The 14,532-nt window shown below is 33.7% G+C and overlaps 1 protein-coding gene across 3 annotated transcripts in view; it reads right to left on the bottom strand.

Moving 5' to 3' along the window:
* The window catches only part of VPS13A (vacuolar protein sorting 13 homolog A), a 226,192-nt gene that overhangs the window by 23,249 nt on the left and 188,411 nt on the right, over positions 1-14,532 (bottom strand). Inside the window, exons 63-69 of one of the 3 annotated variants that reach the window (XM_045781059.2) lie at positions 13,527-13,640; positions 12,616-12,691; positions 12,364-12,527; positions 11,453-11,498; positions 11,223-11,346; positions 4,607-4,721; positions 1,479-2,062 (exon numbers count right to left, since the gene is read on the bottom strand). In XM_045781059.2, the coding sequence (XP_045637015.2) occupies positions 1,991-2,062; positions 4,607-4,721; positions 11,223-11,346; positions 11,453-11,498; positions 12,364-12,527; positions 12,616-12,691; positions 13,527-13,640 (711 nt within the window). In that variant the 3' untranslated portion in view covers positions 1,479-1,990. The other 2 variants (XM_045781060.2, XM_045781058.2) reach the window with 2 other exon arrangements.

Below are 14,532 nucleotides of genomic sequence, written 5' to 3'. Positions count from 1 at the left end.
CTTATGAATCTTTATGAAAACTATACCATAGCATTAACTGTCATAGACCAACCACAGGAAACTCAGTAAATGCCTTGCCAATCAAGAAGTTTAGCACTTTCCCCTTTTAGAAAGGCCCTGTGCCTAGTTGAAATGTAAAAAGCCGATGAAGACATTTCCAGACCTCGCTTTCCTAAGGCATACAACAATACATAACAACAGGCTGTGTTCTTTCTAGCTTCTTGTAGGAGTAGGTTTTGTATGATTTGGCCAGAGGTGAGAGAGACCAGTGGGGACCAGATACCAGACTCTAATACCAGTCACGACTATTTTAATGGTCACTGTTCTCATGTATTTACTTACTCCAAAACGATAAGAAAACTATTTTGATGAAAACAGTAATTACATTCTTTGGCACTCACGTATTTCTTAGTCCTAGTACACACAACCTTGATTTCCATTTAATTTAAATGAATGCTAGGCAGGTAGACATTTTTTGTAAGCTCAATATTAAAAAATTAAAATAGTCACTTTCTAAGAAATAGAGAATACTGATTTATAGAAATAAAATCTTGGTAAACTTAAGAATTAGATTCAGAATCATGGGCTGAATCAATTTAGCCGAAAGTTGAATAATTAAGGCAGTTATTTACTATAATCTAATTAATATAAGCTCAATATACATAAACTGATTAACATAAATAAGGTAAATGTTTCTTTGTTGATCCAAAAGCACAGCAGTCATAGGGATTAAACATCATATTACTATAAAAGAGAGAGAGACACACACAAACCAAGAAATAGACTCTTTACTACAGAGAACAAACAGGTTATCTGAGGGGAGATGGGGGGGAGGGGCGAAATAAATGATGGGGATTAAGGAGTGCACTTGTGTTGGGCACCAGGTGATGTATGAAGTGTGGAATCACTACAGCTAGTAGTGAAACTAGTTTTACACTGTATGTTAACTATACTGGAATTTAAATAAAAACTTCAAAAAAACCCATCATATTACTAATAGTCATTCACTCTTTAGAGGGTTTTTTTGTGTGTATCTAACTTACTAGTGAAAACAGGACAGAATAGTTTTATCTAAATTGAAAATTAAAGAAAACCCTTCAGTGCACAAAACATAAAACAGTTCTGCTCCTAGATCTTTGAGACACTGATATTTTCCAATATAACCAAGAAAAAACATACATAATTATGTTTACTATAAAAATTCTTTTAATGTCCTGAATTAACTTTTAATATTTAAAAATAATAGGGATAGAGCATATGGATATTTAGAGTAACAAGTAAATATAATGAGTATAAAACCAACTTTTGTTCATTGTTGATATATATATGTAATAAAATAAAAAGTGAACCAAAGAACAGAACTTCTTTTTTCATTCTAAGACTATAAATTATGACACTAACTTCCATAACAAATTGTGAATGTTCCTTATAATAGCAGTATAACCTATATGGTTTTGGAATAGAACAACAAATCCATATTGTTGGAAGTTACATAAGTTTATTATTATTATTAAAAGAAATCTAACAAAAAAACTTTTAAAATGCTAAATATAAAATACTGACTAGCTATTACTATTCTTTTCTTTATACAATGGCATTACATTACAGCCCAGAAAATTTACAGAGAATGTTAAAAATGGCATTTTGCTAATAAGCAGATAATTGAAAATAAAACTAGTGAACATTAAAAAAATATTTAACTTTAAATCTTAAAGACAAACTGCATTGCAAAGCTACAAAACATATACAAGCAAATGCCAGAATATATAGTATGCCCGACTTTGGATATAGAATACATTTTTTCTGTGCTTAAATAACGCAATTACTTTGCTTTCTATACATACGCAGAAAAACATTTTAAAGGAAAAAAGTATTTTAATTCCCTAAAACTGGACATATGGGCATTATGGTAGCAGTCATACAAAACATGTTAATGAAACATTCCAAATAAAATGACAAAGAACATATGAATTTAACATTTTAGATCTGACTAATCATCATCATCATCATCATCACTACTGCTACTGTGAGTCACAATCCACTCCCTGTAGACCTGAATTTTCTGTAAGCATGGTAGAGGAAAAAAGAAGCACAAAGGTTAGTTAAGCATGGCAAAATGCTTGGAAAACATGTAAAACTATGAAATGTTCAAGGAGTCAGAATAATCTTAAGGCAGAGTTCAGATCTGAGTAGGGCAGTAATAACGGATACAGTATTCCATAACTTAACAGACCTAAGACCAAACCTCACTGGTTGGTACACTCAATGGATAAATAGTTGGATGACACCAGTAAGGCATTCCATGAATATATGAGAATTATTATTCTATTTCTCTAGTAGGTAACTTGAATTGACTAGTAGGAGGCAATATAATATGGTACTTTTTTCTAGAGACAAAGGCATACAACCAACCAGTGTATTTTGTATTTAGTTATATATAGGCCCATATAATTTACTGAACACAGAGTACTTTTTTTTAGAGAATTAGAAAATAAAAGGAGAAACATTTAAAGTATTAAACATTTTCTAAGGCACCAATGTTAAATCACTTAGATTAAATCTCTCTAGATGAGATTTTAAATCCTGTTTCTACGTCATCTGCTTTTTTTCTACAGTACTGGCACTCATGTCTTGTAAACTATTTGCTAGTAATAGAGTTTTAATTTAAAAAACACCATTACCACCAAACCAACAACCTCTTTCTTACACCTGTAAGAGAACAATGATCCTAAAGCCTCTGGTGAATTCCTACAGGTACTCCAGCTAATACTGTGTTTAATGCTCTTGCTGAAATACAAGTAAAAGGGCTGACAAGGATTGTGAGGTTTTAGTCATTTAAATAGCTCTTTTAGCAGTTAATACTAAAACGGGCCTACTAAAAATAATATGTACCTTTAAAAACACACAGTCGAAGGTCATGGCTTTTAAATCCCAAAGTTTAAAGCTTCAGCAAACCATTAATGAAGGTATAAAATAAATTTACTTGTCATTAAAATCAAGTTAGAAATTTTTGGTATCTCATGACTTTCTCGTTTATCATACTCTATTTCCTAATAATGAGGATGTATTTCTAAATTCTCCTCACTACTCATCCTTACTTCTTACTGAATTAATTAAAAGTTTCTCAAGAAATATTTTGTTTTTCCATAGGTGATCTAATAACTATTCAGTCCAGTAAAATGTCAGTAATATGTTATTAACATAAGCCACTGACATGTTACTTCCCTAAAAAGAGAAGGCAGGAATTGAGAAGAAGTATATTTTTCAATTGCATTAACCACGGGTGACTTCTGCACCATTTCTTCTTCCAAAGAATGATACACTGTCATTGTAGAGATTGCATAAAATGCCTTTTAGAGCACAACCTCTCACTAGATTGCTAGTTCTGTCCCAATGTGCAATTATTTTGATGCTTTAAAAACATTGTAAACCCACTATCACTTTGCTAAATAATACAAATTATCTCAATGGTCATGTTTTACTATATTAGATGGAAGTACATTTTATGCAAAATTATATACTCTGCATGTAGTGGGTAAAATATTGAAGTTTTAAATATTTACCATGATCATTTAAAATATGATAATATTTAAAATATCAAGGCTAAAAAGGAAGGACCATATCCCCATAGTTTATTATTACTATGAATATTTTCAAGTCTATATAACATGACCCCTTGTCTGTTTGCAAACAAATAATTTGATTTAGTAGTACACATCTAAACCACAGATGAAATAACTTTATATTGATGTAATCTATTATGGTATGTTACCTACACCATAATCCAAATTTTAAAAAGTCTAGTTTTCAAAATAAAAAAGTATTTTAGATAAAATATTCTACGTTCGAATGATCTTTTGTTTCAAATCTACTTTTCTTTAATAAAAGATGTTGGCTTCATGTGAACTGCTTATCAGATTCCACAGGTTTTAAATAGACTACACAAGCATAAGGCAGGAAGAGGGTCAAGGCCAGTTGAGTATCTTCAAAAGAAAAGCCTAAGAACCCAAGAATTCGCCAATAGTAGCGGTATGGTTTTTTCCTTATCCATGCCCATGTGGACATGAGAACTGTATAAAAACTACTAGTGGCTTGATATGCAGAAGGTAGTACCCTAAACAGAAATGGTTTAACTGGTTAAGTAAGTACCACCAACTATGAGGGTACATAAGGCACAATGGTTTTCAACAAATCCAGCAAATCCAGTACAGAACTAAGAATACCCTATAAAAAGATCAGATTCACTAAAATCCTATTCAAAAATTTACCAATACAAAAGCTTTTCTTTGTATTCAAAATACTGAAACAGCTGTATGTAGTTTGTAAATTTTAAGACTAAAATCTACTGTTGGCTTTCACTTGCAAAGTCATGCATTAACTGTTTTCATATCAAACTTTTTGATGCCTGTAAAAAAGAAAAAAAAAATCTTATAGTAAATAAATGTACATTAAAACCTAAGTAAATATAAGAAACTTATAAATAGAATTAAGCAAAACATATAAAAGCCCAAATAATCTAACATACATTTGAAATATTATATAACTACTTTTAATAAAGCGAACTTGACTACATTAATTTTAATGTGTAAGATATCTCTTCACCCACCTGTAACATCTGGTTTCCAGTCCCATCCCTCAGCCTGTAAGGTCTGATAACTCCATCCTCATTAAAGAATCGAGGGGGTCGCAGGCTCTCCACTTCATCAGAAGTCTCTGTAGCTCTACAGGAAAAAAAATATAACTTGATTATAAAAATTATTCAAAAACTCTTAAGTACACTTTAAAATGTAACTACTAAAAAGAATCTTCTTTTGGATAAGACTATTATTACATCACTTCTCTATTTTAAAATTTGTCTTTATGGCACTAATGTAAGTTCTCCAGAAAAAAGTTAACTTGTAAAGAAGTTTGTTTATAGATTGTCTTAGACTTTCTTTGTAGACAATAATCAGAATCAGCAAATGAATACCGCTTTTTTCTTTTTTCTCTGATTTAAGACTTAATTTCTTTTTCTTTTCCTATTATACTGTCTGGTTCTTCCAGTTCAATGCTAATTACACCAACACAATACTAAATATAAGAGGGGACTGTAGGCAACCTTGTCTCATTTCTAACTTTAAGGGGAGAGCTTCTAAGAGTTCTCCATGAAAAACCAATATTAACTAATGTTTTTCTTTTGTTTTTAACAGCACCTTTTGTCAAACCAAGGATGTTCATTTCTATTCCTAGTTTGTTTATAGTTCTTCGTTATTGTTATTGTTTTTAAAAATCTTGAATGGTCAATGAATTTTTTTTTTTTAAGAATTTTTATTTATTTATTTGACAGAGAGAGCACAAGCAGGCAGGGTAGCAGGGAGAGGGAGAGGGAGAAGCAGGTTCCCCACCAGGCAAGGAGCCGGATGCAGGGTTCGATCCCAGGATCCTGGGATCATCACCTGAGCCAAAGGCAGTTGCTTAACCAACTGAGCCACCCAGGTGCCCCCGGGCAATGAATTTTAAATAAGAAATTCCTTCCTGGTCATTGCTGTTATCATATAGTTAATCTCCTTCAATCTATTATTGCTATAAATCACATTGGTTTTCTAAAGTTCAAATACCCTAACATTCCTCATAGTCCCACTTGGGCTTGACATGCACTGTTTGAAACATATATATGAACTGCTAAATTTGGTACTATAATAATTTAACATTTTTGACTGTATGGACCTAAATGAGAATGGTCCATTTGTTCATTCATTCAACAAATATTCACAGATTCAATAAACATTAATTAAGAGCTTACCACATAATGTATCCATCTGTATAACACATACATATGGGTAAATTCTCCAATTAAAAGGCAGAAATTGGCAGAATGGATAAAAAATATTATCCAACTATATGCTGTCCAAAAAAGATTCACTTTAGAGTCACAGACGAAAGTAAGTTGAAAATGAAAGGATGGAAAAGATATACCATGTAAATAGTAACCAAAAGAGCACTGGAATAGCCATACCAGGTTTAGAAGAAAATGAAATTTTAAACAAAAAATTCTCATTAAATACAAAGAAGGACATTTTACAAGAAAAGTTAATGTAACAAGAAGATATAAAAATTATGAACGTTTAAGTACTTAACAAAAGAGCTCCCAAATACATGAAGCAAAAACTGGCAGAACTGAAAAGAAAAAAAAAAAATCAACAGTTATTTCTATATCTTACTTTCAATAATGAATACTAAACAGAAGATCAGCAAGGGAATAGAAGACTTGACTAACACTATAATCCAACTAGACCTAACAGACATCTACACAGAGAACAAGTAATTCAACAACAGGAAACTATATCTTTTTCTCAAATGCACCCAGAATACTTTCCAGGACAGACCATGTCTTAGGCCCTAAAACATGTCTTAATAAACATAAAAATACTGTAACTTATGAAGTATGTTTTCTGGCCACACAGAATAAAATTGGAAATTTATAAGAGAAGGAAATTTGGGCAATTCACAAATTTGTGGAAACTGAACAGCAGAAGCCTAAATAACTAAAGGTGCAAGAAAAATAACCAAGGAAAGTAATAACTTTGAGACAAATGAAAACAAACACAACATAACAAAACTTACGGGATATGGCAAAGACAGTGCTCACAGATTGATTTATAGCTGTGAATCGTAACACTTAAAAAGAAGAAAGACCCCAAATCAATAATCTAAATTTACACCTTGAAAAACTGGAGAAAGAAAAGCAAACTATACCCGAAGCTAGCAGAAGGAAAGAAATAAGAAAAATTAGGGCAGAAAAGAAAATTAGAGTAGAGATAGACAGAAAAACAATGGAAGGGATCAATGAAACCACAAACTGGTTCTTTGATAGAATCAACAAAAATAACAAAGAAAAAAAGAGAGAAGACTTCAACTGTCTGAAGAAACAATCCGATTAAGACTTCTATCAAATAAAGAGACTGAATTAGTAATCAAAAAACTTACCAGAAATAAAAATCAAATCCAAATGGCTTCACTGGTGAGTTTTATCAAATGTTTAAAGAAAAATTAATGTAATCCTCCACAAACTCCTCCCAAAAAATGAAGAGAAGGGAACACATTCTCATCATTCTATGAGGACAGTATTACCCTAATACCAAAACCAGGCAAAGACATCACAAAAAAACTACAGACCAATGTCCCTTGTGAATACATATGCAAAAACAAACTCAATAAAATGTTAGTAAACTAAATCTAGCAGCACATAAAAAGGATTATATACTATGACCAAGTGGGATTTGTTCCAGATATGCAATGTTGGTTCAACATATGAAAATCAATTAATGTAATATACTATATTAATAAAACAACAGAAAAAACAAACAATGCCAATTTAATTAATACAGGAAAAGCATTTGACAAAACCCAACATCCTTTCATGATATAGGCACTCAAATGCAAAACAGAAAGGAACTTCTTCAACCTGATAAAGGATATCTACGAAAAAAAGCAATGGCTGTTATCGTAACTAATGGTTTAAGACTGAAAGCTTTCTCCCTAAAATCAGGAGCAAGACAGGCATGACTGCTTTTGGTACTTCTATTCAACACTGTCCTAGAGGTCTAGCCAAGGTAATTAAGCAAGAAGAAGAAACAAATGGCATTTAGATTGGAAAGGAAGAACTAAAACTACTTTTATTTTTAGATGGCATGATTTTATATATACAAAACCTTAAGGAATCCAACTATTAGAGCTAACAAGTTTGGTAAGGTTGCAGAATAAAAGTTAAATATACAAAAACTAGTATTTCTATATACTAGCGATACACAATCCAAAAATGAAATTAAAACATTTCCATTTATAAAAAACTAAAAATAATACTTTGGAATAAATTGAAGACATGAATACTGAAAACTATAAAACATAATTGAAAAAAATTAAAGACCCAAATTAATGGAAAATGAATCCATTTTCATTCATTGGGAGACTTAATATTGTTAAGATGGCAATAATCTCCAAACTGATCTTAATTCAATACAATCACTATTCAAAATTCCCACTGTCCTTTTTTGCAGAAATTAACTGATCCTAAAATTCATATGATAATTCAAATGACTCAGAGAACATCTAAACAATCTTAAAAAAGTAGAACAAAGTCAGAGGACTCACACTTACGGATTTCAAAGCTTACTGCACAGCTACAGAAATCAAAACAATGTGTATTGGATACAGATCAATAGGATAGAATGGAGAATCTAGAAAAAAACTGAATAGTCACTTGATTTTGGAAAAGAGCGTGAAGACCATTCAGTAGGGAAAATGCAGTCCTTTCAACAAATGGTGCTGGGACAACTAGATTTGCACATGCAAAAGAATGAGTATGGATCCAACCTCTCCAAACTCTCATCACATACCAGATTTAAAAATTAAAATGAATCAAAGACCTGAACTTAAGAGCTAAAACTGTAACTTAGTTTTAGATGTAAATCTTCATGACATTAGAGTAAGTAATGCTTTCTTAGGTATGACAGCAAAAGCACAAGCAACCAAAGAAGATAAAAATAAGTCAAACTTCATCAAAAGGCACTAGGAAAGAGCTAAAAGACAATACACAAATAGGAGAAAATGGCATCTGGTTTCCAGAATATATAAAGAACTCTTACAATTCAACAATGAAAAGACAATCAGCCCAACTGAAAAACACAGAAGGATCTGAACAGACATTTTGCCAGGAAAGATACATAAATGACCATTAAGCAAAATGAAATGAATGCTCTACATCATTAAGAAATGCAACTCAAAGCCACACTGAGGTATTACTTCACCCTCTAGACTAGCTATTAAAAAATAGCAAAATGGAAAATAACTAGTACTGGAGAGGATGTAGAGAGATTAGAACCTTCTACGTTTTTGGTAAGGATATAAAACAATGCAGCTGTGTGTAGAACAGTCGGGCAATTCTTCAGAAAGTTAGACACTGAGGTTACCAAACCGACCAAGCAGAGCAGTTCTAAAGAAAAACTGATGAGAACTGAAAGCCTATGTCCACATAAAAACTTAAACATTGTTTTTAGCATCATTGTTCATAACAAAGAGTAAAAAACAACCTAAATACCCGTCAGCTAATAAATAGATAACCAAAGGTCGTCTACCCATCGAATGGAAAATTATTTAGCCATAAAAAGGAGTGAAGGTCTCACTTATGCTACAACATGGATGAACCTTGAAAACATCATAATGCTAGAGAAGGCCACACATTATATGATCCCATTTATTTGAAACATCCAGAATAGGTAAATCTACAAACAGAAAGTAGAACAGTAGTTGCTACTGGCTGAGAGAAAGAGACATGGTGAGTAACTGCTGACGAGCACAGGGTTTTCTCTGGGGTGAAAATGTTCTGGAATTAAGAGAGTGCTAGTAGTTGTACGATCTCGTGAATGCTAGAAACTACAAAATGCACTTTAAAACAGCAATTTCTTATAGTATGTGAATTCTATCTCAATTATAAATAGACTATATTAAGGTGTTTAAAGGAGCATTAAAGATTTCAGGGGTCTGTGGGAGGGAGGTAGATGAGTTGTGAAAGGGTAATGCCAACTATTAGTGTGGTGCTGGAACTGTTTAGTATCCAGACTGGTGGATACGTGAAAGTGACGAAATTGCATGGGATGAGAGCATACACATGCCAATGAGTGCAAGTCCAAGTGGGGAAATCTGAATAAATTTGACAGAATGCATCAACATCAATAACCTGGTTGTGATATTACACTAGGGTTATGCAAAATGTTACTAGTCTGAAATCAGAGCAAAATCTATGTAGTGGTCTCAATGGTGATTCTTGAAGAAATCAGGCTAGATCTCTGAACTTCTGAATGTCATTTTATATGGTAAAGTCTCTGAGAATGTGACTAACTGAAGGACTCTGATTTGAGGTGATAATCCTGGATTATCTGGGTGGGCCCTAAAAGCCACCACAAGTGTCCTCATAGGAGAGACGTGGAGAAAGACCAGGCCTACAGAGAAGACGGTGATGTGAATGAAGGCAGAGCTTGGAATCACGTGGCCACAAGCCACCAGAAGCAGGAGGAGGCAAGGTGCAAATTCGACCCTCCCGAGGGACTGCAGCCTTGCTGCCACCCTGATTTCTGACTTCTTCACAGTCCATCTTTAATAGCTCTTAGTCTTATTTTTATTAAAAATGTTTTACTTTGCCCTTAATCCTTAAAGGTAATGCAGCTCAGTACAGATTGTTAAGTTTAGAAAAATGGAAGGCTATTTTAGCAACTCTGGGCATATACTTGCATAGCTCTCTCTAGATCTTATATTACTTATGTTTCAGTTTTGAGCTTCTCTGATGACTACAAGTAAACAAATTCTATTTGTGAATTTAAAGTTACATGTAGAAGAGACTGAACCTTTTTCCCCCATCTTAACTCTAAATTACAAAACTGAAAACACCCAATTATAGTAAGCAGTATGAGACACTGACTTAAGGGAAGCAGCTCATATGATGACATTACTTATCTCTATAAAGCAGGCAGGAAGTAATATATTAGGGTGATGTCCACCCACCTAGCTTTCTAAGTTAGGTCTCATTAGCATGAATTTAATCAACTGTTGTATGTGTTACAAATCTCCACAGCAGAGATAACAATAGTGCAAATATCAAATTTCAGTTCTAAACTAAATTTAACTTGGAGGAAGAGAGAGCATGTTTTAAAATTATCTGCACAAATGAAGAGAAATAGAGGAAATGGATGTAATAGTTTCATAACAAAGAAGATCATAAAGGGAAGGGGAACACAAGCTGAGTTTGAACCAGGAATACAAAATGCCATTCTTTATTTCTTAATTATATTTGCTAATTTTATAAATCATGGGTGTGTGTGTATGTGTGTGTGTGTGTATATATATAGCATTATATTAATATATACAGATAGCATTACATATATATATATATATATATAGTATTATATATATGGCATTATATTATAATAATGTACTTATAATAAGTAAAAGCTTGCTTAACTTGCCAAGCCTTTCCTGCCAAGGTTCCTGGGAATGAATGAGCAATAATAGGAGACCTCTGTAAACTTGAAATGATACAAAGGAAACAACTTAAAAGGGAATTAAGAAGATAATATGTAACTTGCCATATTATAAGGTTCATAACTTAGGGTTTTGAGCCAAACCACCAATTTATTTTATTTCTCATAGTTTAAGCATTTTACTCATATCTTCCACCAAAGAGAACTTACCTTTTTATTCCCTGAAATGTACTGCTGGCCATGTCTATGATGCCTCCAGTTGGCCTTGCCACTGCTCCAACTAAACCTTTCCCAACACCTTTGAAGAAACCAGCTGCTCCTTCTTTTTGAGCTCCTAGAAAGAAAAAAAGACAAAGGTTTAGGCAAGTGGATCAAGAACGAAAACAGAATCAATCTGTGAAAGACCCGGTAATATACATTACCCAAAGGAATATACTTGCCTTTTATTGGTTTTGTAACAATTCCTGTTATGCCACTTACAAAACCCTAGAGGAAAAGCACAATCAAAAATGTATAATACTTTCTTTTAATAATATTTTTTATTATATTATGTTAGTCACCATACAGTACATCCCTAAGTTTTTGATGTAAAGTTCCATGATTCATTACTTGCATATAACACCCAGTGCACCATGCAATACATGCCCTCCTTAATACCCATCACCAGCCTATCCCATTCCCCCACCCCCCCCCTCCCCTCTGAAGCCCTCAGTTTGTTTCCCAGAGTCCATAGTCTCTCATGGTTCATTCCCCCTTCTGTCTACCACCCCCTTCTTCCTCCTTTTCTTCTCCTACCAATCTTCTTATGTTCCTACTTCTTATGTTCCATAAATGAGTGAAACCTTTCAACATGATGCTTTAAAGAACCAAGTCTGGCTTACAAAAAAATAGAGAGCTCTGCTTTCTAAATACCATGAGAATCTAGAAAGCACTGAAACAGAACTACATCTAGAAATACATTACCTAAGTACCTTAAACAGAATGCTTTTAGAGGCTACTGACATATTTTATATAGGACACAACTCACTGCTCCTCCAATATCTAAATAATGCTTGAAGGAGTGCAAGTTAAATGTCTATTTTCTTATTCACAGAGTGTGGCTTTAAAAGATATTCCTTGAGGGGCGCCTGGGTGGCTCAGTCGGTTAAGCGTCTGCCTTCGACTCAGATCCTGGGATTGAGCCCTGAGTGGAGTGGGGCTCCCTGCTCAGCACGGAGTCTGCTTGTCCCTCTCCCTCTGCCCCTCCCTCCTGCTCATACACTCGCTCTCTCAAATAAATAAAATCGTTAAAAAAAAAAAAAAAAAAAAAGATAATCCCTGATGGGTTCACAACCCTGGGGGAATTTCTTACAGAAACTAAGCCTTTTCCTCCACGAGTGATGCCTTCTCTAAGACCAGCTGGTTGCTTATTCATGGCTTCCCTTCTCTTCTGTTGGTAGTCTTCATCCATAGTCATAGCTGCCACCCCTTTAGCCATAGCATTGGTGATTTTGGAGGCAGCACCAGCTAATCCACCTAGCAGAAATGATAATTACTTTTAGTAAAAGCAAAGGTATCATTGCTTTCTAGCATAATCATACCTGGTAGGCATCGTCTTTCTTACCAACAGCTCCACCAACTAGCGCCTTCAGTCCTAGTGCCATCCCCTCCACAAACTCTTCTGGACCCTGGATGGCTCCCTAAAGGGTCAAATAACAACAACAAAGGTTACATTTTCTTTTAAGGTGAACTTATTGATATAAATGAAGACGTAGTGACAAAAATAAAAATATCCTAGAGGAAGTGACAGCAGCAAAAAACTTCACAAAATTCTCAGAGATATTTCACGACACTGAAAGTACAAAGAATAAGTTGACCCAAACTCAGGAATAGGACTATTCACCAATGTGTACAAAATCCTGTACTATAAGTTACAGGATGAGAACGTAAGCACCAACTACTCTGGATAATTTTTGTAAAAGAAATAACTGCACTTTAATTCTTAACATTTCTTATATTTTAAATTATACTGCACAATACGAATAAAAGTTTTACTTTTTCATTATCTTCTACATTTAAAAGTCAAGGTAGGAGAGTTTTGAATGTTTTAACAGAATATGTTAAGGGACACAAAATAATCACAGTTTTTGCCACAGATTAAGACTGCTTTGCACAGTGTCTGTCTGCAGTTATTTTTACTGTCCCACACAACTGTGCAAAGCAAGACTGTCTGCCCATGGTGATCTTACTTCTACTACCGACAAAGTTTATCCACCTTTAATATTCTAACAGAATACTTAAAATTCAGTGTATCTTAGTAAAGTTGTAAGTTTAAATTTTGAGGGAAAGGGTTAAAATTTCCCTCCAAATTTCTCAAAATTTCCCTCAAATTTGCATTCTCTGCTGCAAATTAAGTTCTTTCGTTGTGTTTTCCAAAATCTATTTACACTTACACTACTTAGTAATTGGGAATGCGTTATTTATTCAAAAGTATTAGTGATATATTACACAATGCAAGAATAAGTATTTTATTACCTGGTAAGGTTCATAAAAAAATGCTTCCACACCTTCAGAAAATTCTCTAATCAAGCCAAAGGGATTTCCCAAAACTTCAAGTCCAAGAATGAGTACGTACATTTGCTTAATGGCCTAAAAATGAAATACAAACATAAATCAATTCAATCAGAAAAAAATTTTAATATTCAGTACACACACTCAGTTTTTGTTTAGGCTAACACCCTGATCACCAATTTAAGCACCTACACCCTAACACCCTATTTATCACTAGTTTTGTTTTTAAAAAGTGATTTGGTGTTAGAGTATTAGAAATCATATGCCATATTTACATAAAGCTTTAGAATACTCAAAATGCTTTCACTTTTACAACTATGTGTGACAGTTGCTATTACCACCATCATTTTACAGACTGGAGAAACATACAGGTCAAATGATGCCCAGGCTCACACAGGAGGTAAATAGCAAAACTGGAATCCAAACCCAGACATCTTGAATCAGGCTTAGTGTTCTGACCACTATAGAGCAGCTGTCTCAGATGCTCTATAAGTTATAGCGTAAGATACTGGAGTCTTTCTAAAGGTGGAAAAAATCCATTAAAATAACACATCTGGGGTGCCTGGGTGGCTCAGTTGTTAAGCATCTGCCTTCGGCTCAGATCATGATCCCAGAGTCCTGGGATTGAGCTCCGCGTCAGGCTCCCTGCTCAGCAGGAAGCCTGCTTCTCCCACTCCCATTCCCCCTGCTTATGTTCCCTCGCTTGCTGGCTGTCTTTCTCTCTGTCAAATAAATAAATAAAATCTTTTAAAAAAATAATAAAAAATAAAATACAATATCTGACTCAACAACACAATTATGTTAAAAACAGCCTGTATTCAGTTAGTTATTAATAGTTTCCCTTGAAACTATTTTTTTAAGTTTGGTGAATTAGTTAATATTTTCTTTACAGATATTTGTTTAAGTCCACACTTATCCAGAAAAGATTTCTGTCAGTGGCTAAAAAACACAAAGGTAAAAACTGAAATGG

This window comes from Ursus americanus, chromosome 34, assembly GCF_024610735.1.
Source record: "Ursus americanus isolate L20-20 chromosome 34, mUrsAme1.1.p, whole genome shotgun sequence".
Lineage (NCBI taxonomy): Eukaryota > Metazoa > Chordata > Mammalia > Carnivora > Ursidae > Ursus > Ursus americanus.
The sequence above is the reverse complement of the archived record's forward strand: the minus strand, read 5'-3'. Positions and strand labels throughout refer to the sequence as shown.